Source organism: Pundamilia nyererei, unplaced genomic scaffold, assembly GCF_000239375.1.
Source record: "Pundamilia nyererei isolate P.nyererei 1_Seehausen unplaced genomic scaffold, PunNye1.0 scaffold00067, whole genome shotgun sequence".
Lineage (NCBI taxonomy): Eukaryota > Metazoa > Chordata > Actinopteri > Cichliformes > Cichlidae > Pundamilia > Pundamilia nyererei.
In genome coordinates, this window is record NW_005187468.1 from 713,780 (window position 1) to 738,816 (window position 25,037).

Consider the following 25,037-nt stretch of genomic DNA (forward strand, 5'->3'; position numbering starts at 1 on the left):
TATAGTTTCATGCATCGGTTAAAACACTCGACTCCAGGTATGCGACGCCCAGCTGGAAACACTTCACGCAAGTCGAGCTGCCCGAGATTCACAGAATTTACAGAAAATGTTACATTTTTGCGATTTATATCGTTATCGGACGATAGATGTCTTAATATCGGGATATGAGATTTTGGTCATATCGCACAGCCCTAGTAAAGGATTATTCTATTCTATTCTAGTAACAAGAGGGCAAAAAGTTGACGTATCACAGCTGATGACCGTTACTGGCTAATATCTGTCAGTTAAAATTTGGTTTCAAAAACTTCTTTCATTTCAAACTATTGCGATGTAAAAAAAAAAAAAACAAGCTTCCAGAATAAAAGAAAAACTGTTATTGTGCCTGAATAGTTTTGTAACTTTGATTAGTGTGGGATCACTAAACAGTAAGAAATGGGAAGGTCCTCTTGAAATGGGCTCTTGAAATGTACTCATCTACTGTAATGTTAAAAACAAAACAAAACACTGAATTCATTATGTAAGCCTCTTTTAGGAATAGTTATGTGAAAAAAGACAATATTTGTGAGCAATATTATACAATTAACTTTATTATTATGCTGATTTCACCCACCTGAGTGTTGCGCTGAGTGGGCTCATTTTTTTGTGAAGTCGCTATTTTGGCTTGAATTTCAGAGCTCCCTTTATGTCAGAGAAAGCTGTTTAGCATGCTCCACAGGGTTGCGGGTAGGGTCATTAACGCTAATGTTGTAGACTGCTCTCACAACTTGGACACTGATCAAGACTATAATTACTGCACAATATTTTAAAAAAAGAAAAGAAATAGAAAACGCAGGCGCATCTCGATGTCCTGAAAGCAGCAAGTTGGAGAGGAGCAGCAGAGGCAGCAGCTTTAACAGTATGTGAGAGCCAGGGAGATTAGAGTGAAAATTGATGATTTCTGTATCTGTATTTTAATTAGCAATGTTAAATTCAATCCCAGCCAGCATGTGTGAATCACCAGCTTTGGTAGGAGAGGCAATCGTCTCTTTCCATCCTTGGCTTATCAGGTCATTTTGTCTGTCACATCAGCCCGATTTGGCGTTAGCATGTAGCAGTCAGTCAGAATCTGGATGGCAGCAATGCTAACAGACATTTGCCCAGTGACAATGATGCCTCTTTATTAGCAGTAAATTATTACATTAACATTTGAGCAGGACACAACTGGGCAATAGTCTAGTCAGCTCCTTGGCACACAGCAGCACAGTGGCCATGCCAATCAGGCTCGTGTCCCAAGCAAATCTGGGCTGAGTAGGACAGAAATCTTTGCTTTGACTGTTGAATACACATCAATAGACAAGGAGAGAGCACCACCAGCAACACTGCATTGTATGTACCCCAATGTAATGTACCCCAATGAGTCATTCTGTTCCTTATTTTCTTTTCCTGTCGAGGCTCCTCCTCCATAAAAATTACATTAGCTAGTATAATTAGTTTTTCTCCCAGTAGTACACATTTTAAATAGTTACAGCGTTGGTAAAAGAAGTTGCTTAGTTAAATGAGCTTTCATTCTCTATTCTCTGCCACAAGGTAAGGAGAAAGAGGAGCACACACAGATCATCCACATAATTAAAACCACCTGCACCCTGCACATCGCTAATACAGCCACAACATGGCTGGACATGGATAGAAATGTTGACAGATGTTGGGGGGATGGTTAGTTGTACTGCAAAACATTTTAGGTGGATGATACCTAATGAATGATGGCACTGTGGGGTCTCCCCTGGTTTGTGTACTACTTTTTAAGTCCTGAGTAGCCGGATTATAACCACATTTGCACACGAGGGCTGACTAGCTAGCTAGTTTAGCAACAGACATCTTTAAGTATATTATTTTAGCAAAAAGCAGGCTTGAAAAAAAAATACTAGAAAACCTGAGCATCCCATTTAGGGAACACAACAAGTGTCCATTTGAGTAACTGCTACTTTATAGCTTTATAGTTGCCAGATTTTGGATGGCAGGTGACAAATTATGCATCAATAACACTGAGGTTCCTTAAAAAACATTGCATGGTAATGCGCTATTTTGGCTGTATGAGGGGTACTCGCGTAACTCCTGATGATCTGTGTTATTTACTTAATCTGTCAGTGATTTATATTTTGTGGCTGATTGGTTTATATCATGAACATCAACTGTATATATTAGATTTGGTGTGAAGAAGCAGTGCGTTAATGGTACTTTAAAGCTGCACATTTGTTTTCACTGATGCGCATTCTTCAGAAAGTCGCTTACTTTTCACTGCGGCAGGTTGAGAAGAACTAACAGAGAAAATGCAGACAAGCTTTTTAACTTGATGGCAATGGTGATGAAAACTTCTGTGTTTTTCTCTGACAGCCTTGTGTTGACTCCTAATTAGACCCTCAACTTGAGCACCATGAAGAGAGACAAGGCGGGGGAAAAAATAAAAACAGGTGTCATCCACTTATCCAGATTTTCTGGTTGTGCTTGCGGGGCAGCTTTAATGCTTGCTGCATCGTATATAAACGTACCTCCAGGATAAGCAGCGCATGTAAATTGAGCTTTATGACATTGCTTTTAGTGTTTTAGTCATTAAAGATACTTCTTTTGGGTTAGATTTGAGAATCCCTTCTTCTTTTATTAGGATTCATCTACTGCTTCATTGAGATAAGTCATCTGAACTGGAAAATATAACGAAAAACTAAATAATTCTCTTTGAGCAAACATAGCAGGAAGGGAGGACATTTGCCTCCATCATTTGGGATGAGGGGAAAGTGGAGGGAGGAAAGATAATCATTAACAGGTAATAATATAACACTAATTCCTAATCCCATTTTCAAAGCCTAAAACACATTCACACAATTCAGCCAATTTTGTTTTAGCATAAATATTGAACAACTGATTTAATCACAGACACAGAAATTAAAGGACTTTGGTCTTTGTTTAGTGTGAAGTTCATTAGAATTGTGCAAAGAAACAGGGATATTTCAATAATTCAGTTTCCCCACATTAGCTGGTGTGTTTGTCCAGTTAACAGCCAAACGCAGAGCCTTAATATCTTGTGAAAGCTAATAATTTTATGCTTTAATGTGGAATCTAACTTTGATAATAAATAAAAGAAACGCATTCGGCTTCTCCGGTGGACAAATTACTTTGTAAATCTTGTAAAAAGCCAAATTTTCAGGCCTTATGCCCCAGTGAACATAATATGCAGATTTGGTTTACTTCAAAGAAATTCGTGCCTTGATGTTAAACCCGTTTGAAAGTCAGCCTCACAATCAGATCCAGTCAGCTGTACCTCCACCCGTTTGTACATTAATGTGGAAATTTGAGATTGAGTCATATACAAGCAACCTTTCAGAGGACACAGTTTTTAATCTTCTTTCTTCTTGTCTTACTTACACCGTGATGATTGAATTGCTTTGTCAGTGTGAGTTTTACTATTTAGTTTACGTTCTCAGAGCCTTAGGGTTTGCCTTTTAAGTTCATTTAACGTTGAGGCACGTTTGAAGGTTAGGTTGCCCCGTTTGCAGTAAGACGCAGGGCTTGCAAGTAGCTGTTCCTGAAAAATAAATCAGATTCAAATGCAGAAATCAACAAGCCAATTGAGTAGAAAGATTGCCTAGGGGCTTGTTTTTTTTTTTGTTTTTTTTTTGTTTGTTTTTTTAAATGTAAATGTGCGTTAGGTATATCTTCAAATTGGTATGAATGGCTTCCTGAGTGATTTATTGAGTCTTCTAGGACTTAAAGTCTGACTGGCAAAACCTTTGTCAGCACTGTATGTCCTCACTCACTGTACCTTCTGCCGGTCTTGCTGAGAGCTACAATCACTAGTGATAAATAGACACTCCATTCCTAATCACTGCCATTGTAGTGTCATTACTGAATGGGCCACTCATTTCAGGGTTGGCAAGATAGCTCAGTTGTCCTGCCAGAGGCACTGGTGCTTTGTCTCAGAAAATGTCACCAGTGTGCAGAGTTTTCAAACGGAGCCAGCGTCATGCTGTTGTAGAATCAGAATCGTAGAGTTTTTAAAAAGGGAACTTATCAAATAAAACAAACAAAAATTGTACAGTATTTTTGCAAAATGTACTTCCGTTGCCTGTAAAGACCTCTATATTGTTTGTAAATGTAAATGGACACTGACTGTGACCTTGAAATTTTTAAACCCAATGTTGCAAGGCGTTGAGGAACTGGGTTCAAATGGCTCACAGTAGCAATTTTCAACATCCAATCCAGGTTACATTTGTGTTTTACATGGTCCCTGAAGGTTCCATTAGAATCTTCATAACATTTTCATGTTTGTGCATGTATTTGAATCTGGACTCTGAAGAGAATTGATGGATGGATGGAATATTTTGTTGACGTGTCAAATAAACACGGTGGTTATAAATATTATGTATTTATGTAAAGTACGATATAAACAGGATTAAAAATATGCATTTTTAAAGAGATGCATATAGAGATAAATAAAAGCATAGTACAGATGCCACTGACTCCTTAACTCAATTCTAGCAAATTGCCCTTTCTGCCACCAAATTGCAGTTTCCTTATCAACCACGCTCGAGCTAGCAATTTCCTTCTCAATGGGTCTCCAAGTCAATGAGTACCATTCTGCTTTAACCTTCAGCTGGCACAAGAGGCAGTAATTATAGTGACATACTGAGCAGTACCTCTTATTTCATACTTCAATTAGAAAAGAAAATATAACGTGCATATTTCATCTTGAAATTGCAACATAGCAACAAGTCCTCTTGTCAGTATTTATTTTTCTAAAAAAAAGAAAGGAGAGAAGTAAAATTGCAAACAAACACATGTTTTATTGTATTGTGTGATAAAACTGCCCAGCAGTAGATAAAGCTAGGATATAGATCAAGACATTCATTTGTGTCTCTACTCATACGGAGAAAATTGAAAAACGCCCAGAGTATATTAAAAGCAAACAGTAGTGTAGAGTGAGGACTGTTGAACAGAAAGTACAGTTTTGTTTGCTTTGTCTGTTTGCGATACTCTTAAGATGTTACTTTTCCACAGAAAATCAGAACAAGGCTGCTAATGAAAGCTGAGGAAAATTACAAAGGGATCGGAACTGCACACTCTGCTCCATACTCTGAAGTCATCCCGCTGTACGTTTCCACATCTGGATGACAAAAGAGCCAAAATACACTCGCCGCCGTTTCTCTTTCTGGAACGGTTCTCCTAGCAGTTGAAACATCACAGGATAAATATCTGTACAGTAATCTGTAGACTTGGTCCAAAGATTTTTGAGACTCTAAGTGACCAAAAAAAATGTAAGAGGAGAAACTGATGGCAAAATATTACAGCAGAGGTTCTTGAATAAAATCCAGCTTGAACCAAACTTGCTCCCTACTAATCAATACTGCCTTGCGGTTGCAAGAGTCTCTCAGACAAAAGAGGAAACAAAACACCGGGGAACACGATTACATGGCTTTGACTTTCTAGCCTGACTTTTTGAGTCTGCCCTGGCTCTAGTCGTTGATTTCTTTGGAGAGAAAAACTCCATTACAACCGAGAGAGAGGAAGAAAGAGCACGGGGAGCTTTGTAGTTCAAGAGCTTTCCTTATAAGCACAGAGATAACCCTGTATGTGGAAATGACTTGGGTAGATTTTTGAATTATTTTAAAAGTGTTTGTGCATTACTTGAATTGCAAACACGAGAACAAACACTTAATCTAGTGTTGTTTAAGGTTCTAAGTGTGCGTTCATATTAATGCTTCCCACTATTTTTATTGATTTATCATCTCTGTTTGTTGCTGTCAAAATGTTATGAATACAATTAATTCCACTAATGAGGAATACGAAGGCTAACCAATCAGTCAAAAGAGGTTTTGCAGTTTTGTCACATCATCACTTAGCAACCACTTTTGCTGTTTCCATGGGGATTGACTGTAAAACTGCCTTTATGTAAATAATAACACTTCGAGTCGCTTTGAAGTGGAATTTTTTTTCTTTTTTATACTTTTATTTTCTAAAACTGTAGAATTGAGCTGTCTCAAATGTTTTGTTATTTCAGTGTTGTTTTTGTCAAATTAATGCCTGTAGGGCTTCAGCCATTCAGAGAGATTTGGTACTAGACTGTATAGAGGTGGACAACATGAAAGCTCGAGCGCGTGAGACAATTATTTTATTAGACTTTAATAGATAGCCATAGTGGAGGTTCATGACAGTTTCAACTATGAGTATAAGTGCTCGTTATCATAGCTAACATGCGTACATATAAGTATTGCTTTTCTTGACTCACTATGTCTATACCAAAACTTAGCCATGCTAATTTGTTCAGTGTTCTTGTGGGTAAAGTTTAGTGAGTCATCATTCAGATGGATGTTTGGAGATGTTGCCAAGATGGCTGCTGAGTGACAAGACTTACTTCTGGAAGGATTTTTGTGTTTTTGCTGTTGTTGTTTCCAGACTGACTCTTGTTTAGTGGTTGCAGGGTTGCATGGTAATGCAGTCCCAGGTTAGTGGATATGTTGATTAAAGTGCACGTGTATTATTGGTTAGTATGGTTTAGGTCAGTTAGAGTTTAGTGACATACATTTACATTTTATTTTTATGTTAGAGTAACAATGATAATCCAGCGTGGGTTTGCTTCTATTAATAAGCACAGTGTAGTCTCTGTACTTTAATCCTCTCAGCCATTAGCCTCCCTTTTATCCAACAAGCATTTAAATATTTATTATTACAGTAAGCTACTACCTAATGCATCAGGTCGATGCTTGAAAATGGCAACAGCAACAAAACAAAAACACAAAGCATTCAGTTTGCATAGTGACATCTGCCTCTTTTTTTGTGGGAACAAAAACAATTTATTTATTTATTTAATTATTATTTAATTCATTGTTTATTGGTCACCGAGTACAAAGACTTTTAAAGATGAACCACGGCTGTTGAATTCAGATGAAGTGGCCATGGTCACAACCCAATTTGCCTTGTGTTAATCCAGTATGACTCCTCTTATGCACTCACTCAGAATAACACCATGCAACGGCATTGCTTATTAGAAATTGCTTTTTTCTCCTGAGATATAACCACAGTTGTAATTTATTGTGATTATCTATGGTCCTTGTAAATAGAAGTCTCAAGAAATTAAGTTATGCTCCTGCTTATGCCATCTTTACATTTATTTATTTTCTTCTTAAACTGGCAGTTGTGTGAGTATACCAGAGGGGAAGTTCAACTTAGCCACACTTTTGTTGCATTAGCTGGCTTGAAAAAAAACTTAAAATAAGTAAGTAATAAGTAAAATAAGTATCACAATGGTGGTTATCAACTTTTTCTGTCAAGTCGGGCTTTTTGCTTCAGGTTCTGTAAGATCACATGACTCTGCTTCTGCACAAATTGAGTGCCGCCTACTCTTTTCAGAGACGTCGTCAAGTGGTGATAATGAAATTGTGATAAAAATGTAAAAAGGAAATTAAAAATAGAACTGTAAAGTGCCAAACTGTTGCAAGAAGGACCAGAGACCGATGCTGCAGAAACTGTTAACCTTGGAATTTAGTACACAGAGCAGTAAAAACAAGCATTTTAATTAAGCTGATTGTTTTAACACTGAGCGCGCTCTCAGTGCTGCTGTTCGTTCTAATGTGACCGCTACACATTAGAGCTCTGAAACTTTAAAGTGCATACATTTAAAGTCCCCTAACCTAATGAAGTAGTTGTGGAAATCACTTTAGTTTGTTGGCAGATGAAAATGACAGTGTTCTAGTAGCTGGTGTTTAAGAAACTTAGCACCAGGTTAGAATCAAGTATAAATATGTGCACATTCCAGTGACAATGTGGTGTACAGTTTAGTATAATGCAGTCTAGCTAATTAACCCATTAATCTCACTTCTTAGTACACCACTCAGGAAAACCTCAGACTCTCCAGTAAACATCTTCATGCATTAAAGAATCTGAAAATCTATTAAACAACCAAGAAATGCTGATCTGCACACGTGAACATAATAAATATTTACATGACCCAGAGACTTTATGCTGTGTGAAATATTAAAATATTTATCTTCCCATCTGACTACACTACTCCAAAGACATCTCAGAGAGCAATAAACCTACCACATAGCTCAGTTATTGAATGAAGTAAAACCATGAGTGGAGTAAAAAACAGTTCATGGTGTCTTTAGTGTGTGTTTTTTTTTTTTTTTTCCCCGTACAGCCACTTTACCCCCGACTGAGGACTTAAATATGACATTTGACAATTTGATCTCTCTCTCTTGGTTCAACAGAACGGCGAGGCATCACTGTTTGAGGTGAACATCCGTTACGTCGGCGGGTTGCTGTCGGCGTACTACTTGACAGGGGAGGAGGTAAGATTAATAGATGTCTGTTATCCCTCTACTCTAGTGAGATCTGCTGCTTCCTTTATCTCACACCAGGCCTGCAGTTTGAATGATGAACAGGCTGCCACTGAGGGTGACAGCATTTGTGCACATCAGTGTGTTTAGGTGTATTTATGTGTCACCGCTGTGCAAGCATAAAATTATCTTGGGCCATTTCAGCATTTTCATGTTTTGGGCTTTTCTGTTGTTTGGAATGGGAAAAAACTGTCTGTGTAAGATATATAGGTAAGGGTTTGGATATGTACTCATCCTCACCAGTTTTTATGTTGGGACCTAATTGGTTTATACATATTTTTCACTGGATGTCAGCACATGTCCAACTTGTCTGCACCTCATGGTAATCAAGGCCTTATTTTGACAACCGAATAATCTTTCATCAAGTTCTTAAAAAATGAGATCTTTTAAAAAAAATGCATCACATTTAGTCATTTCCAGCTTTAAACGATCACATTCAAATTCATTTTGAACTGGAGCTGTTTAGTTTGTAGACATGTAGATATTTCTGAGCTATAGACACAAAAAAATGTAAAGCAACCTCACTTGCATATGAGAATGAGGGTTTGAAGAAGTAGCAGATGTAAAATGTATGGCATGTAAGCTGCATTGAGCATAAAATTAATTAGTATCATATTACGGTAATGTGAGTTTTAATGAAGGCTTCATGTCAAATTCATCTGTGAATTTACTAGACTGACTAATCTGCCAGTCACAGATGCTGAAAGTGTGGAGAGCCAGTTACTCTTTACTAAAGAAGCAGAAATGCGCCTCCTGTTATCTCCCAGTGCATCGTACTTGCCCTACATGATGCGTTTCTTGATTGTAAGGCAATATTGCAGTGCCAGGTTCAGGCTTATAAACTGCACACTGCTGTAGCTCCCGAGGCTAGATGCTGATGTCCAGTAAATCCTTCCTAAATGATAATATTAAACTGTTGTTTCAGTTTCTGTGTGTTTTTAATATAATACCTATAACATATGCAAACAAAAGCTTTGAAATGGTTTGTGTGGCTTTCCGGTAACCTGTTAACTACATCACAGAAACACTGCAAGACATCAACTCATATTAAATGATAATTATAATTAGATATAAATAAATTGGAACTTCTGGAGGCTTTTCTTTAGCTTTTCAATGTTTCACTGGATTCTCGGGGGGATTTAACCTGAATTTTAAATTTAATCAGCCTCTAAGAATGTGCTTTTTTTTGCTTTGTCATTGTAGTATTGAAGTGTTGCTTAGAGGTTAAAGAGCCAAGCCTGAGCGATTTGATTAAATTTAGAAGGCAAAGTTGAATGGAAATCTTTTCCCATTGCTGAAAAAGTACAAGAGCTGCGTCCTTGTAAAAGCTCCAGTCGCTCCAGTGAAGCTGTTCAGTGGCTCTGTATAAAGGCCCGAGATTACGATGGACAGCATCCAGGTGTGAAGCTGTGAAACTGCACGAGTGTGAAGCTCGGCCATGTCAGGAAAAAAAACGTATGAATGCTCTGTAAGCCTTGGTTGAATAAATAAAGGTTTAAAAATAGCCTGCGACAGCCACGCTGCACAAATGGGCCGATTCATTATCAGTACAGTGTGAAATCACTGGAGGTAAAGGTGTTGTCATAATGAGCATCTGCCTGTAGCAGCCCTGGAGAGCACGCACATGACATACACTGCAGTTGTAGTGTTTTTCGTGCAGAGGAAAAGGCGGAAATCTTCGTGGCAGCAGAATTAATGTGAAAGGATCCAGTGACATATGAACACTCTGTCGCTTTAATGGACATTGATTTGCAGGCCAAGCGAGCTGAGGGGAGAGCAGCATAAAATTGTCCAGCTCTGCTGGATGAGTGAAATATGAATACATTACTGGAGCAGAATATATTGTTGAATCCATTATTCCACATTTGCCTGCCATTAATGCCATGCAGAAAATATTCTTCTGCTTTATCCACTGGTCCATGGAAATGTTCTATATACGGCACAGAGAATGACATTTCGAATATGAGTGTATTCCTCATAAAGTTTGCTTTTGTCTCACCTTGTCACAGAAGGACATAGCTGCTAAGGAGCTTAGGTGAAGCAAATCTGTAGAAGAGACACCTTCCTGCTATCTTTGCGTCATTTAATCTTCCCTTTTTAACCTCAGTCTATGTCACGAGTTTCCTTAATCTGTTTTGTTTGAATGACTCCAATCCTTTTACTACTTTCTTTTCTTCACATTTGGATTGCCTGACTGTTCACTGTACGCAGTCTCTCTTACGAGATCGAGTACACGGCCTCCGTTTCCTGACAAACATACTGTATCAATACCCTTTACTCTGGTGCCGCTATCCATCACATGACTCGGCTGCGTGCTCTCTGTGAAGGTTCCCGGAAAACAAGATGGATAGCCATCTCTGATCCTCTGAGTCACCCTTTGGTTCTCCCATTAGGAGCTTCTCTTAGGAGTATGCAGTTCCATTCGAATGATAAAACCAATAGATTGAAGGTCTGTCACTGCGGCAGAGACTTAAATCAGTTGAGATACACTGTTGCGGACTATTACGAGATTGTGCATCAAGTTTGACCAGAGGACATTCGGCCGCTGGTGCTGCTGTAAATGATTGCCAGGAACTGCGTGATGATTATGGCTCCTTGCGGGACACAGTTTGCTGGAGAAATGCTTGGAGCAGAGCTGGAGAAACACCTGACCATTAATAACCTCCTGTTGTTTTGACCTAGTGGAATGCATTGTTTATGTGCGTGTGTTTTCTTGGAGCCCCAGAAGGCTTGTGGTTGGTCTTTTTTATGGAAGCAGTTTTCACGTTAAATGTCTTGTTCAATCGGGTCTGGCTGCTACTGCCCCACTCTTTCATCATTCACCAACACACACTTCTGGCAGTCCACATGGCTCTGAGAACAGTGGCAACTACTCCAGCAGCTATCAGGAAACATTATTGCCCGATGGTGGACTTTGTGCACCAAAAGTTAATCTTTTTTCTGACTGTAACTTTCAATGTGTGTTGTCCTGATACAATCACAACTTTTGCTACCACAACCATAAACAGTCTTCAGCCTGTATTTAAAATGTGCTTGGTTCACTACAATAGTTTTTTAAATAGACTCTAAATATAACAGATGTTTTTGTGTTTGATAAATCATTATCCTAAAAAAACTTCCTTAAACTGGGAATCTCTCCATGGGTTCACATACTGGACATTCTCATTAAACATGCCTTGAATTTCCCCGCTTCCTAAGCACACCTATGCATGTTTTTGGATGTCAGCTCGGCCTGAATTTCACCACTGCTTGGATTCATGCTGCATGCCTTCTTCCAGCCATCTCTGTGCAGTGGGTTTCATTTGTCAGTGTCCATTTATATGCAGTGTGTGTGTGTGGCGATGAGACTTTGTGGCTTCATCCCTTTTCCTTATCAAGAGCACAGAACAGTGAAAGGAGAAAAAGTGGAGGGGAATAGGAATGAATTCAATCAGCCTTGTGTGAAAATTGCTGAGCTGAAACAGAGAGCGAGCCAGCAGTGAAGAAAGACGCGTGCTCATGTGGTCATCAGCAAAAGGAAACGAGGAAATGGAGCAAGGGTGCTCAGGAGAGGTTGCAAGGAAAGAAGTGTGTTTGTATGAAGAAGTGTAATGTTATCAGTTATATTCATGGGGGACAGAAGAGATTGAATCCTTCTCAGTGTTTGAAGAAAATAAAGTGATCATCTTTGGGATGGCTTTGAGGAGATTCCAAACATTGCAAACAAAGACCCAGAGAAACAGAGTTAACGATTTAAAACAAAACAAAACAATAAAACTCCTAAAAACCATAAATTTCGCTCCCGAGTCTCAACTCTCGCGGCCTGGTACCAAACGACTCTTGGGGACCGCTGGTCTAAACAATGGATGTAAATCTAATGCTGTCAAAAAATCAATCCAAACTCTGTCATTTGGCCAATGACAGTCCATCTTAGTTTTTTCTCCATCTCACGGAGTTTCCAGCTGCAGTTCTCATGTTGTTAAACGAAGCAGAACTCTGTTGCATGTAGTGACAGACAGCTGCCAGCCTCTCTGTGCTACAACAGTAGTGTGTCTCATTCATCTGAGGGAGGCGAATTATAAATGTCCTGTTTATGTTTAGTACATAACAGATACAGAATGGTGGGTAAAGAAATACAGATCAATATGGAAGAGATTCAAATATTAAAGGGGGGAAATAGGGAAGATTAAGAACAAGCACGTAAAACAGTTTTAAAGTGACATAGTATTACAGTTTATATATATATATTGTTGTTGTAGTGAGCTAAAAATTAGGAGTCTGAAATTACAATCATTGGTCGCAGCCACATTATGAATCCCTTTTAATGCAGCCAAATCTCATCAAGCCAACAAATGAACGTCGTGGTATTTATTTTAAAAATAAACTTTCTCCAATCGGTACACAGCGACTGATATCGAGACATGTTTTCTGAAACACGCTGCTGTGGTTTTCTTTCACTGAGGGGGAAAAAAAATATTTTCTTATCTTGGTCCCGTCTTACCTTTTATTCTGGGTCAATCACATTCATGCCTGTAACCAGTCAAGAACTTCAATGCAGAGGAACTGTTTGTGAACTTTTGGAGAACATGCAAGAGCCGCAAATCTAACCTTTTCTGCTCTGGAACATTGGAGCTGAACACTGAGTTACTGTGACAGTTCAGGCTGAGATTTTTCTCTACTCAGGTTCACAAACTTTAGTGTTTGTCTTCGGCCTGTGGGTTTCTATTTAAAGTCCTCGTGGCATGTGTTTTTGGATGCGCTGATGAGGGGTATGGTGTTTGCATCTGTCCATGCTGTTGTCGTTCTAATTTGGGTGACCCACTTATGTCGCTGAAAATTGGTTTATTTTTGGGTCATATCACTCGAGAGCACTGCCATAAAGACAATATAAATATCACACACATCACACTCGGAAAAAATGCAATAAATTGTAAATACTGTCAGCGATGAGAGTCTAATTATGTTTCTCTGTTTGTATCCCCGTCTCAGCATCATTAATTGTCTGGGGGAACTTGCTGTCATGTAATGTGTAGATTAGCAGTGCAGTTGTCTCTCAGATTGAGTGATTCGAACTTTTCTCACCTGCACGAGAAGATCATGCACAACAAATAAATATTCATAACCAACCTATCAAAACTTACATGCAGAAGAAATATGAAAATGATCTTTTTCTGTAGATGTGCTGCCTGTGTACGCCTCTCCCTTCCTCTCTGAAACTCATTGTTACAGCGCCTCCAGAAAATTTCTGACTCCCCAGACATTTGCTTGGGGGTATGCAGCTGAATTTAAACAGCTTACATTAAGATTTCTTTCATTTCTTTTTTTAAAATAATTGATATTTTTCTGGTAGGCAAGTATTTTGAAACTTGACATTGGTACTTTTGATAAATATTCAAGCCTTTTGAATATTTGCAGTCTTGTTATGGTGCATTATTAGTAATTTTGTCTACATGACGGGCACATCGGTTATTTCTTGTAACAATGTATAAGCTTAACTATCCTGAAGTAGGAGGTAAAACAGGATTGCTGGTATTTGTGTTTGTGCTGCCCTCTTTCCATGGCGCAATCGAGTGTTATCCTCCATAATAACAACCATTGCATGAACACTAATTACCGAAAAGCTTTTAAACTGTTTGGTGTTGATATGTTGGCCAATTTGGCTCAGACAAATGTTGCCTAATGTTAATATGTGAATTATAGTCAACAAACTTTTTGTGTGAGGCAAGATGTATGCAATAACACTCTCTCATATGGAAGCCCATTTCCGCCACAAAAAAAAAGTATCCATAACTCGAAATTTCGAGTTATTTTGAGTTAGAGCTGCCAATCAGTAATCTACATGAATGACGTCATTTTCTTGTTACCTGGAAGCTGAAGCCCTCAGCTACAAATGCTACAGCTAAGCTACCAGTATTGCAGCCTGTCATGAATGCACAAATTGCTGAGTGTTTTCAGCATGGCTTCACAAATGATGAAATCCTTGTGTTATTCGCTGAATCACATGGCGTTACTATCAGCAAACGGAAAGCGCCAATTTGTTGCTAACCATTGGTAGCTCACGATCCGGTTTTGAGTGCGCATTCCTCTGCGCAATATCCTTCCAGGTAACAAGAAAATGACGTAATTCACTGATTGGCAGCGCTAACTTGAAATTTTGAGTTATTTTTGTCAAAATTTTGAATTACGTAATAAGTCAGATTTTGAGAAAAGAAACGTGAAATTTCGAGAAAGATAACTCGAACTTTCGAGTTATGGATACTTTGCAGCAACACATGTTTGCATTTTTGGTATAAAAGTAAGGAAATAGTTGAATTGTATTTGTGTTGGTATAAAACAAATTTTTTCAATTATTACTCTTAATATTCTTTAATAATATTCTTAATATACTTAATTGTTGTTTAGAGAAGCTTCAGTATGAGTAGATCAGATTGCTTTCATGCCGTTAAAGAAACACTATGGTCCTGACTGAAGACAAAAACATTATTTAACTGTAATCCCAATATTTTCCCAACTTTCAACAATTTTATTGGGTCTTCTATAAAAGTCTGCACATTTTCACAGCTTCCTGTAACCTAACATAACTCCATTACAAGGTGAAACATTGTGTAGCTGAGGATAGAATATGGCAGCAGTAGCAGCAATATAGTTACATGTCCCCATCCAGTGTTATTGGTGAATTTATCAGTTTTATCCACTATAGATTTTTATTTGAAAGCAGGCTTCCTTCTCATTTGGATTCTAAGGTCTGTTAAATAAGCACCTGTGCCTAACATTAAACATTTCACTTTGCAGTAGAACAACATCAAACCTCCCCTTTAAGCTAATATAATTTATGATAGTCACTGGTGGTTCTGCATCACTCAGGGACATCAGAGGGCTGTGATATAAAACACTCCACTATTAAAAGAACAGAAAAGAGGTAATTTGCTTAGTCATGACTGCCAGGCCTCACAATACCTTCTGCTGATGTTTTGTCCTTATTTCACATCATTTCTAACCACGCTTCAATTGCACTGTTTGCTTCCGGCCACAATATTTCCCAAATGGCAGAAGCTGGGCCATACCCACCTGCACCCTGGTGCATTGAAGATGTGCTTTGAACTGTGTGCCACTGATTCACAGATGTGATCTGAATTAATTCTTTATAGAAGCACATCAGTTACCTACTGTAGTTGTCTTGGGGTAGCTGTTTTTTGCTTTGTTGCACAAATGATATCTCGTACTATTCCCTCTCTTCGTTCTGAGCCGCGATGGTATTACGGTTCTGGCACGCTCCGGTATCGCTTGGACGTCTTTTAAAAACAATGTTCAAACACACCAAAGCAGCAATTTTTCTCTGAATCTGGAAAAAAAGTTCAGCATTCATGCTGCTCAAGTCTGATTGTGGAAAATGTTCTCTGTGTTTGAGCCTAAGCAGTCAATCATGGCCCTTTGTGTCTGTCTGCTCCTTTCAGTTCTCTGCCATCACCCACAGCAACAGCCAGCAACAAGACTTGCATCAGCTTCCCTGCTGTGACCCTGCATACCATTGCAAAGAGTTAGGTTGTAGCAGAGATAAATATGTGCCAGGTAACCCCCCCACCCCCAAGATATTTACTCTATGCAGGAATCCAATTGAATAAATTTGCGACAGAGCAGTCCAGAGAGTGCTTATTTTTTGTTACCAGAAATATGCATTGAGAGGATCACTTTTCAGCCATCCTTGAGGGACAAACATGGTTGTCTTTTGCCAGTTGAAGGTTACAGTGTCTTTTCACCCCCTCCCCATCATACTGGCTGCCTCTTACATAAGCTATGCTGAGAGGTAAGGAAATATGGGAAGATGAAGTGTGGTTGAAATATCAGATATATGGGTATCCAGTGCAGGTGTGGGAATTGCATATGGAGTGGATATATTTTGTAGATGTATGGTGCTTATGTAAAAGACTAATGGTTCCCTTTGTTTAAGAGAATACAGTATGTGGATTGTTTCTTTTACCTTTTTCATGCTACATGGCACTTACCTACATGAACTAAATTTAAATCCAGAACATTTGGATGGTGAGTCTGTTTCTGGTATATATTTAACAATGTGAGCACTTGGATCTTTGGCTTTAGTGACAGAGGTATAGACTATGTGCACGTTAGCATATGCTACTTCCTGTATGGAAACTCCTGTGGGGAGCTTTGTTTCCGGTGTCCTATTCGCGCCTTGTTTACGGTCCAAAACAAATGAATGAATCAAGCGGCGATTTACATTTCAATAGATGTCTTGGGCATTTACCCAATATATCTGTAAATGATGTTCATCAACTTGTCGATGTTTTTCCAACGCGCCTCAGAGCAAAAGAGAAAAGGGATTCAAATGTTATATTTCTCAGTATCTGTAAACAGCTGTCCCTCGTTTATCGCAGAGTCACACTGCTAGTGATCGATGCAGCGATTCTGTACTGTACAGGAGAGACGTCACGGAGGAGATCGTCTGCAGCGATCAGGACACAGGACACAATGTGATGTAAAAAAAAAAAAAACATGCAAACTTGCACTAAAAAAATCATAAGAGCAGTCACTATACAGAGATGTGTTTCCGAATGTGGACGATGTGTCTTCTGATTTTGTAGTGCAGTTCTGCTTGTGTTGAGTGATGTAAACAACTGATCGATCTAAACTCTTTAAACGTCAAAATTGATCATTAGATTTTTTGTGACACAACAGTGGTGAGTGTTCGCACCTTCTGCTCTTTGTAACTTAACGCGATCTTTCCGTTTTCGAATTTTGGACATGATTTTTGGAGTATATCTTCGCAGTGGCGATTGACCGCAAAGTAAAGCTACCAGAAATGTACAACCCTACATTAGCATTTTCTTGTGCACAGGGTCTATTTTTGCTGTTGGTTTGAAGAAAGAGCAAGATGTTAGCATAAGTAGCATGTTCACGTCTAGTATGCTAATTACTTCATTGAACTCATTATACTGCTCTACCAAGTTACAGTTTTACAGAGCCAGTATCACTGATGTTGACATTTGTGTTCTCCTGTTAAATGATCGCTGCCTACATTACAGACTAGCAGAACTGGTCAAAATTGCTGCCTAGTTAGGTTTTTTTTAACAGCTAAAACTACTAGCTACTACTTTAGCTAGTTGCTAATAGTTAAACTTTAAGGCTTCCACAGGCCAGGTTAACATTGATGTTAACTGCTTAATATGTAACATTGTTGAAACAAAAGCTCCAATTATCTGTCAAAATTCCTGAAAGTGTTTAGTGTTGTGAACATCAGCTACTTGACTGTGTGTCTGTCTGTCTGTCTGCTAGTCTTTCGCAGTGCTGTGTTCATCTGGGCGTTGCATTCTGAAACGTCCAGATGAACAAATGTATGTATGTATTCTAGCTGTCCTGTTTAGTATATTCCACTATTCCTGAAATAGGTAAAGTTTGGAGCAAATTTCAGGCCTTCGAGAAAAGACTTGGACCTTTTCATTGAACTTCAAAGTCATACATTTCCTCAACATTTCACTGAGTACCATACTCATTTCTCTCTGAAAATATTTACTAATTAAGGAATATTCTATAATCAATTTACACAGAGTGTGGTATTTCATCATTCTGACACTGCAATTGTTTTAATACTGAAATCAGGCAAATATATTAGTAAAGTGCAAATGAGCCACAAATGGCACTTGCGTGCTTGCGTAATCTTCACATACGTGTGAGTTCTGCTGCTTGTGTATGAGCAGTGTGGCTCCATGTGCATTTTATCTGTTTGCCCCCCTTCTTGCTGAAGAGCAGAAAAGTGGTCTTGGAAGAAATTTCATTTCCTCAGATCAAAGTGGATCATCATAATCGCACAGTAACCTGCCGTGCTCCGTAGTCCCCGCCGCAGGCTTAGCCGCGAAAGGAAAGCTCCCTATTCCCAAACCCCTATTCTGCTCTGTGTACAAACACCTAATCCCATTTGTGCAGAGTTAAAATAACTGTGCTCAGCTGTACTCTTACACCTTTCAGTTTTATTATGGAATTAAGAGACACTGGGTAAGAACAACATCCCATAACCAGCAGCTCACATATCTTGCATTACCTTGTTGAAATATTATATGCAACAGAGCATGCAGCTTATTTAATATTTGTTTGGGTGCTGTACAGTCAGCTAATAATAACTCTTTCACTGAATAAATCTGTCAGTCAACAATAAGCTAGCAGCTTGTTTTCGAGGCCTGCGGCCAGACTGAGCTTATAGGATACATTTCTGTGACTGCTTGAATTATTATATGATTAAGAAGACGAAGACATCTTTTTTTTTCTTTTAGGCTGAAAGGAAAAACATAAGGTTCTTTTCCTGATGTGTCCCCACTTTTTCATCAGCCAGTACGATAGTTTTCTTTCTGTAAAAGCTCTGCAATTAGTCTTTTTTTTTTAGCAATACATAACATTCTGGCTGGAGTAATTGGATTCAGACTTGGATGGCTTTGGCAAAGGTCCAAATGAGCCCAAACCTCAACAGAAGCCCTGTTCACAGGCTCATGGAATTTGGATGTTTTTTTTTTTAAAGTGTGACACAGGGCAAACAAATCAAATCCAGGGGATCATTAGGCTACTCTTAATGATGTCAGCCTTGTGGTATTCAGGCCTTTTCGTTGAGTCCTTGCATAGCTCACAGCTGCCTAGGGGTTTTATTTTACAGGCTTCAATGCTCCTCTCTGTCCATCAGCAATTAAAGCAGAAAAAGAGCCTCATCTGTGCCCTTAAGGAGGAACTGAAGACATCTCGACAAAATTTTAAAGTTTTCAAAAAGCACTTTAAATGATGGCAGACAAACAGAAATGTAAAATGACGTTTTAACTTTGTTCTTTGTACTTTCTGATGTTTTTCAGGCCTAAGAGACAAAAGATGTGAATTAAGCAAGATGGGCTTGATTACCGCCCCAGTCCATTATGCAGTATTATTTAGGGGTCAACGAGCTGGCTTTTAACTGTGAAACTATTGATCCTGGCAGCTTTGACTCTAATCAATATCGTCCTGGAAATGGAGATCTGTGCCTGGTGAGACTGGTGGCTGATTTGTCGCTGTAGAGATTTAGTGATGCATGCAGAAACTGCATTTTTATTTACTACATTTTTTCAGTGTAAGGTCAAATAAAGGGAGACAATTTAAAGGAGTAAACTGTAGATTTGTGGACTTTGGGAGGGTTGATTTCTTTAACTTCATATTTTCATTTGACATTCAGATTTTTGTAAATTCGAAGTGAGCTGTCGATATGTACAGAAGCCAGTAGATCCATTTTTATTTATAAAAAAATACAAATAATTTTAAAAAGGCCAGTAGCCAAACTGAGTTCTGCCAGGGGACATGCCTATTGTTCTTTCTCAGGCTGAAAAAGAAATGGAAAACAATGAAATCTGAATTGATACTATTTGTTTTTCACATGCTCTGGCTCATCCTGCCAAGAAGGTATTTTGAATTCAGACAGTGTTGGCCATAAATGCTTTTCCTTCAAACCGAGACCCCCCTTGGAATTGGTTTGGGTGGCATCCTCTCTAAACATGAGCTAGAGAGAAAAACGCGTGTGCCAGTGTGAGTTTGCACATCTTTGCGCTTGTGTGCGTACATGTTTTGTTTGTATACAAAGCAATAGCTCTTCACCAAATATGGCAGGTGCAGCACATTGAACATGATGTCCCACACACATGAAACCTCACCGATGTGTCACCAGCAGGAGCCCAAGCAGAGGGCAGGATGGTTGCACTTTTGGAATAAACAAGTCAGAGCAAAACTGCAGAGATTGTTGACAGCCAAGTTGATTCAAAGAGTATTTTAGGTCAAGAGGAAAACTTGAGCTGCAATATTGCCACAGGGGCAGAATGACAACAATTTGAAAAATAGTCCAATTTGGTGCAGAAGACTAAATCTGTCTCACAGAATTTCATTTTGGCTGATTAATGTCTCCTTGCCATCCCCAGCACTGCAGTATGGCACAGGCTTTCAATTTCACATGTAATTGACTGTGTGTTTTTCATGAAGCTGCGCTGGCCATTAATTAAGGACATAAAAAAAGCAGCACATTAATTGTGGGACAAGTTAGAAAGCCTACAAGCAGTAATCAATTAGATGATAAATAATGAAAAAAAAAAAGACTCCTCATTCACCGCCTGGGGAAATTCAATTATTTATCATCCTCATTTCTTTCCTCGAGGAACCTCTATGTCTGTGTAACAGCTCGGGTAAATTATTGTCTTAACATCTTCACCAGAGATAGGCTTGTGTGAGTCAATCCGCACACATTAACACATATGCTGCACAGGTGCGTATAGATTAACACCCATCCACACCCATTATAAAACCAAAAAACGAGCATTATCTCGATCCCAGGCAGAGATAATCTGTCTCTTTCTTCATATTTAGTGGAACACTCTTGACTAACCGGCCGGGCATCTTTGTAAGTATACAAGCATAGAACTGGAAGTGCTCCCTTCTGAGCTGATGATTGGGGAGGATGAATGGGCGTCACGGTTGGGCCTGCTGAGCTTCGCTCTTCCGCACTAACAAATAGCCCTCTCCTGACGTAAATGTACCATTATGGCTGCAGTACATGTCCTTTTGCTTGCTGTGTGGGTAATGGAGCCACGTCTCGCTGCTGCAGAAACGTCCTTCAGCCTTCAGTCAGAAGGACGTGTCCAGACACCGGTTCCTCAGAGGTGCAGTAATGATTTACTCTTTAAAATAAATAATATGATACAGAGTTTCTACAAAGTTGCCTTGAAACATTAACTCACAACTTGATCAAACTTTACTTTTGGCTCCTTATTTTTCTGTTGTTATCTTATTTTTGTCCCTTTTCCTGCACTCAGCTTTATCTTGGTAGTAGCAATACTCTATTTCTCTGCCAGCTGAATGCATGGCTTCTCTCTTTCTCCCCCTTCCTTTTGTATTCTCCAGGAATGGTTTGGCTCTTAGCTGCACACCAAGTTAGATTGCCCTGGGATGCAGGAGTCAGTCCACAAACTCCGCCTGAGGTAGATATGCTTCACTGTGCGTCTGAGGAACAAGTGTCCCCTTGGGCCGGTGGAAGAGCGTGTTCACAGCACGCCTTTTGCTGTGGAACTCCATACATCTCAGTGCTTGAATGACAGGTCTCTCAGTTGGTCTCCCAATCTTTTCTGTGCTTCTGCAGGCAATTCACAATTATACATAGTGCACTACAAATCACACCATGGTAAATAAGCTGGGCAGACCCAATTGGCAGCCTGCCTCCAATAACCTCCTTTCAATATCTCTTCAATCTGAGTTCATGGTCCCTCATAGCTGAATAAGCAGAACTACTCAAACAGAAAATCGGAGGCTTTTTCAAAGATGCACAGATGGAAGCTAATGATAAATTATAGCCCACTTTCAATATGTAAATGAAATATTGTTCACTCAGTCCTTTTTATCAGCTAATGAATCTCACTGGTATTTATTAAAGTTTTCTGTTGCATGAGTATGTCAGAGGGACAGCTCAGGTTGAGATGGTGGATACAGTGTATTGGACGAGGACTGTTGATGATTGAGCTGCCAGGCAGAAGGAAAACAGGAATAGTCATGATCGTGGTGAGTGAATGCTAGAGAGAGGGTGAGATGAAGCCAGATTCTCTGCTGTGGTAACCCCTAAAGGGAGCAGCCAAAAGAAGAGGAAGATTGCTTTTAATACTCACAGTCCCGTGATGCAGGCTGTGACTGGGCCAGGCATGACCATCAGTGGACATGTGGCTCACCGATACTGCTGTTTACATGCAGCTTGTATTAGGATCAGTCTGTGTGCACCAGTAGGCATCATCTCTGTGAGTGGGCTGATTCAAGTCAGAGAACACAGTTAGTTATGGCAAAGCACAGGCCGTGCTTTGAAGGCAAAAAAAGAGAGAGAGAAAAAAAGTTCTCCCTAGGAAAAAACATGCTTAAAAAAACCAATCCTGAGTGTTTCACAACTCTTCTTTGCAACAGCCACTGGTGGGTTTTGGGGGAAAAGAAGTCACACATCAGTCACAACCCAATGTCTGAGCCTGCACTGTAGTTTGTCTGCCTAGTCATGCAGGAAATACAATATCTGTGTGGTCACACTGTGCTTTATAATTCCAGTCGATGCTTGAAGGGTAGAGTACATGTGTTTTTACAGCAATTTGCAGTTTCACATTTACTGGTACACATACTCACACAAGCTGCTGCATGCTCTGTTACACAGGTGTGAAAAAAAAAAACACTCAAATCGCAAACCGACTGCACTGCAATTATAAAGCTTGTCATCTAAGAGTGATGCTAATTGTGCAACTTTCCGATGCCGTTGTTTACGTTCTTGTTGTGTAGTCGATAAATTGATCAGCTGAACGACTGAATTTTTAACTTACAGCTATTTCATACTTATAAATGAATCGTTAGCCACTCTTTCTTTCAAAATCACCAAATTACATCAGTTTCAGCTTCTCGGGGATTAAGGGCTCGGGAGTTTCCTTTAACAGTGTGATAGTAAAGTGCATGTCGTTGTTTTAGACTCACAGTAATTCAGTTTTATTCATACAGCACCACACAAGACGCTTTATATTGTAAGGTAGACCCTACAATAATACATACAGAGAAAAACCCAACATCATATGACCCCCTATGAGCAAGCACTTTTGCAACAGTTGAGAGGAAGAACTCTCTTTTAACAGGAAGAAACCTCCGGCAGCACCAGGCTCAGGGAGGGGCAGCCATCTGCCTCGAAAGGTTGGGGTGGCATGACAAAACAGCATTTGAACACATCAGCCTCAGGCTTACAAAAGGCATTTTTCACCCTTTTGACATTTTAAGATCCAGAAGATTAATCTAGAAAAAATAAGCAGCAGATTAACAGAATTGCAGAGCAAAGAAATACTGTCAAATGTGGGTAAAGCAGACTGAGATTATTTTCTTACAGATGGATCTAAGGATTATTTCGATTGATTAATCAGAAATGAAATGTCAAATAAGTGAAAATGTTTTGCAGTTTGTCATGTTTTGTTCATCCAGCAGTCTATAACTCAGACATATCTGCTGTGTTTTTACTGCTGTTATAAATCAGAGAAGTATATGGTGCTCATATATGGAAAAACTGAAATCAGCAAATGTTAATAGTATCATTCAATTCAATTCAGTTTTATTTATATAGCACCAAATCACAACAACGGTCGCCTCAAGGCGCTTCATAGGTACAGAGAAAAGCCCAACAATCATATGATTGCTAGGCTGTTGCATTTCATGAAGCTGTTGTTGCTGTTGTGTCCATACACTCATCATTTTTATTTGATACATATCCCATATGCAGTGCATTCAACTGCAAGAACTGTTTTTGCATGTTATCTCCATATGCTAATACAAACACTTATCATGCTCAGCTCTGAGACGTGTGCTGTATTTAGTTGGTTCTCATGTGGAAATGCTTGGTAAATTCTTACACCGCCCTCATTAATCCTTCTCTTGTTATCCTTTGCTCAGTCTGTCTAATCTTCCCTCATATGGATGATCAGCCTGGTCTTTTTCCACAGGGAGCTCCCCAGTATAACCTGCCTTCTCCAGCTGGGAGTTGTGGACTTTGCACAGGAATATGTCAAAGGTAGTTTTCAGGTTAAAAAAGGGAAATAGCTGTTCTTTTTTCTGTTAAGAATCTTTTAAAACCACAATTTTTCTTTTAATTAACAGAAGACTTTTTCTTCTAACAAACCTAAGGACATGTGTGGCATTGGTATCAGGTTATATTTGGCTTCCTTCTTTCTCTTGTAGTTTAAATGTAACGATCAATGGTGACTTTTTAAAAATATGTCATATCCACATTCTCTGGTGGACCCATTACTCTGAGTGGGTTAGAAACAGGATTACAGAGCAGGCAGGGGTGAAAAGAGTTTGATACATTGATTAATATGCATGCAGGCTTAAGCCCCCGCAGCTCTGGGCTTTTTCCCACATGGAGAGGTGTGCAGATCAGGTATTAACTCTGCTGAATGGCCAGAAGTGGTCTTTTCTGGAAAGTAGGACAACTGCCATCTTTGCAGGAAGGTATTTTATCACCTGGTGACAGTAACCAGGTGGTAGATGTCACATTTAGTGGGTACAAATAAGGTACAAACGAATGAGACCTCAGCGTGTGAGAGCCCAGATTTAGGCAGGCTGATGCATGTACTGACAAGCCAATATAAAATACAATGACAGGAATACACACACACACACACACACACACACACACTCTTCTGCGAAAATGGGCCCCATCGAAGGAGAAAGGAGGGAAAAATCAGTTGTCTTGTCTTTCATTACAGCTACCTGACTGCTTTTCCTCTTTGTCTGACAGGTGTGGAATAAAGAACTGATTTCAGTCATTGTTAAAAATAGAACGTTGATACGAAATATACTTTTGAGTCATTCTTCCTACCTTTTTGTGCAAGTGGTCTCAGGTCCATCACATTTTCCTACCTGCTAAATGTAAATCTGATTTGGTAGCAGGTAGTTTAAAAAACACATTTGAGTTCCTGCAGCTTTGAACTCGAAGACTTGCTGTCCTTTATAAAAGCTCCATATGCTTCACAGCTTAAATCTTGAGGTGTATTCAGGTTTTTAGATGTGGTACTATTTTAAACAATCAAAAGAACAGTCTGACTTCTTGCTCTTTTTTTCTCATAGAAGGGCAAATTAAGACAAATCCTTCTGAATAGTCCACATTAACAAAGGTTTCATTGTATT

General features: G+C 39.2%; 1 protein-coding gene across 2 annotated transcripts in view; it reads left to right on the plus strand.

The window, feature by feature from the left end:
* LOC102196925 (mannosyl-oligosaccharide 1,2-alpha-mannosidase IA) overlaps positions 1-25,037 on the plus strand; it is a 181,281-nt gene that overhangs the window by 112,561 nt on the left and 43,683 nt on the right. For both annotated transcript variants that reach the window (XM_005736070.1, XM_005736071.1), the window contains exon 4: positions 8,238-8,318. In XM_005736070.1, coding sequence (XP_005736127.1) covers positions 8,238-8,318 — 81 coding nt within the window. The remainder of the gene's footprint in view (positions 1-8,237; positions 8,319-25,037) is intronic.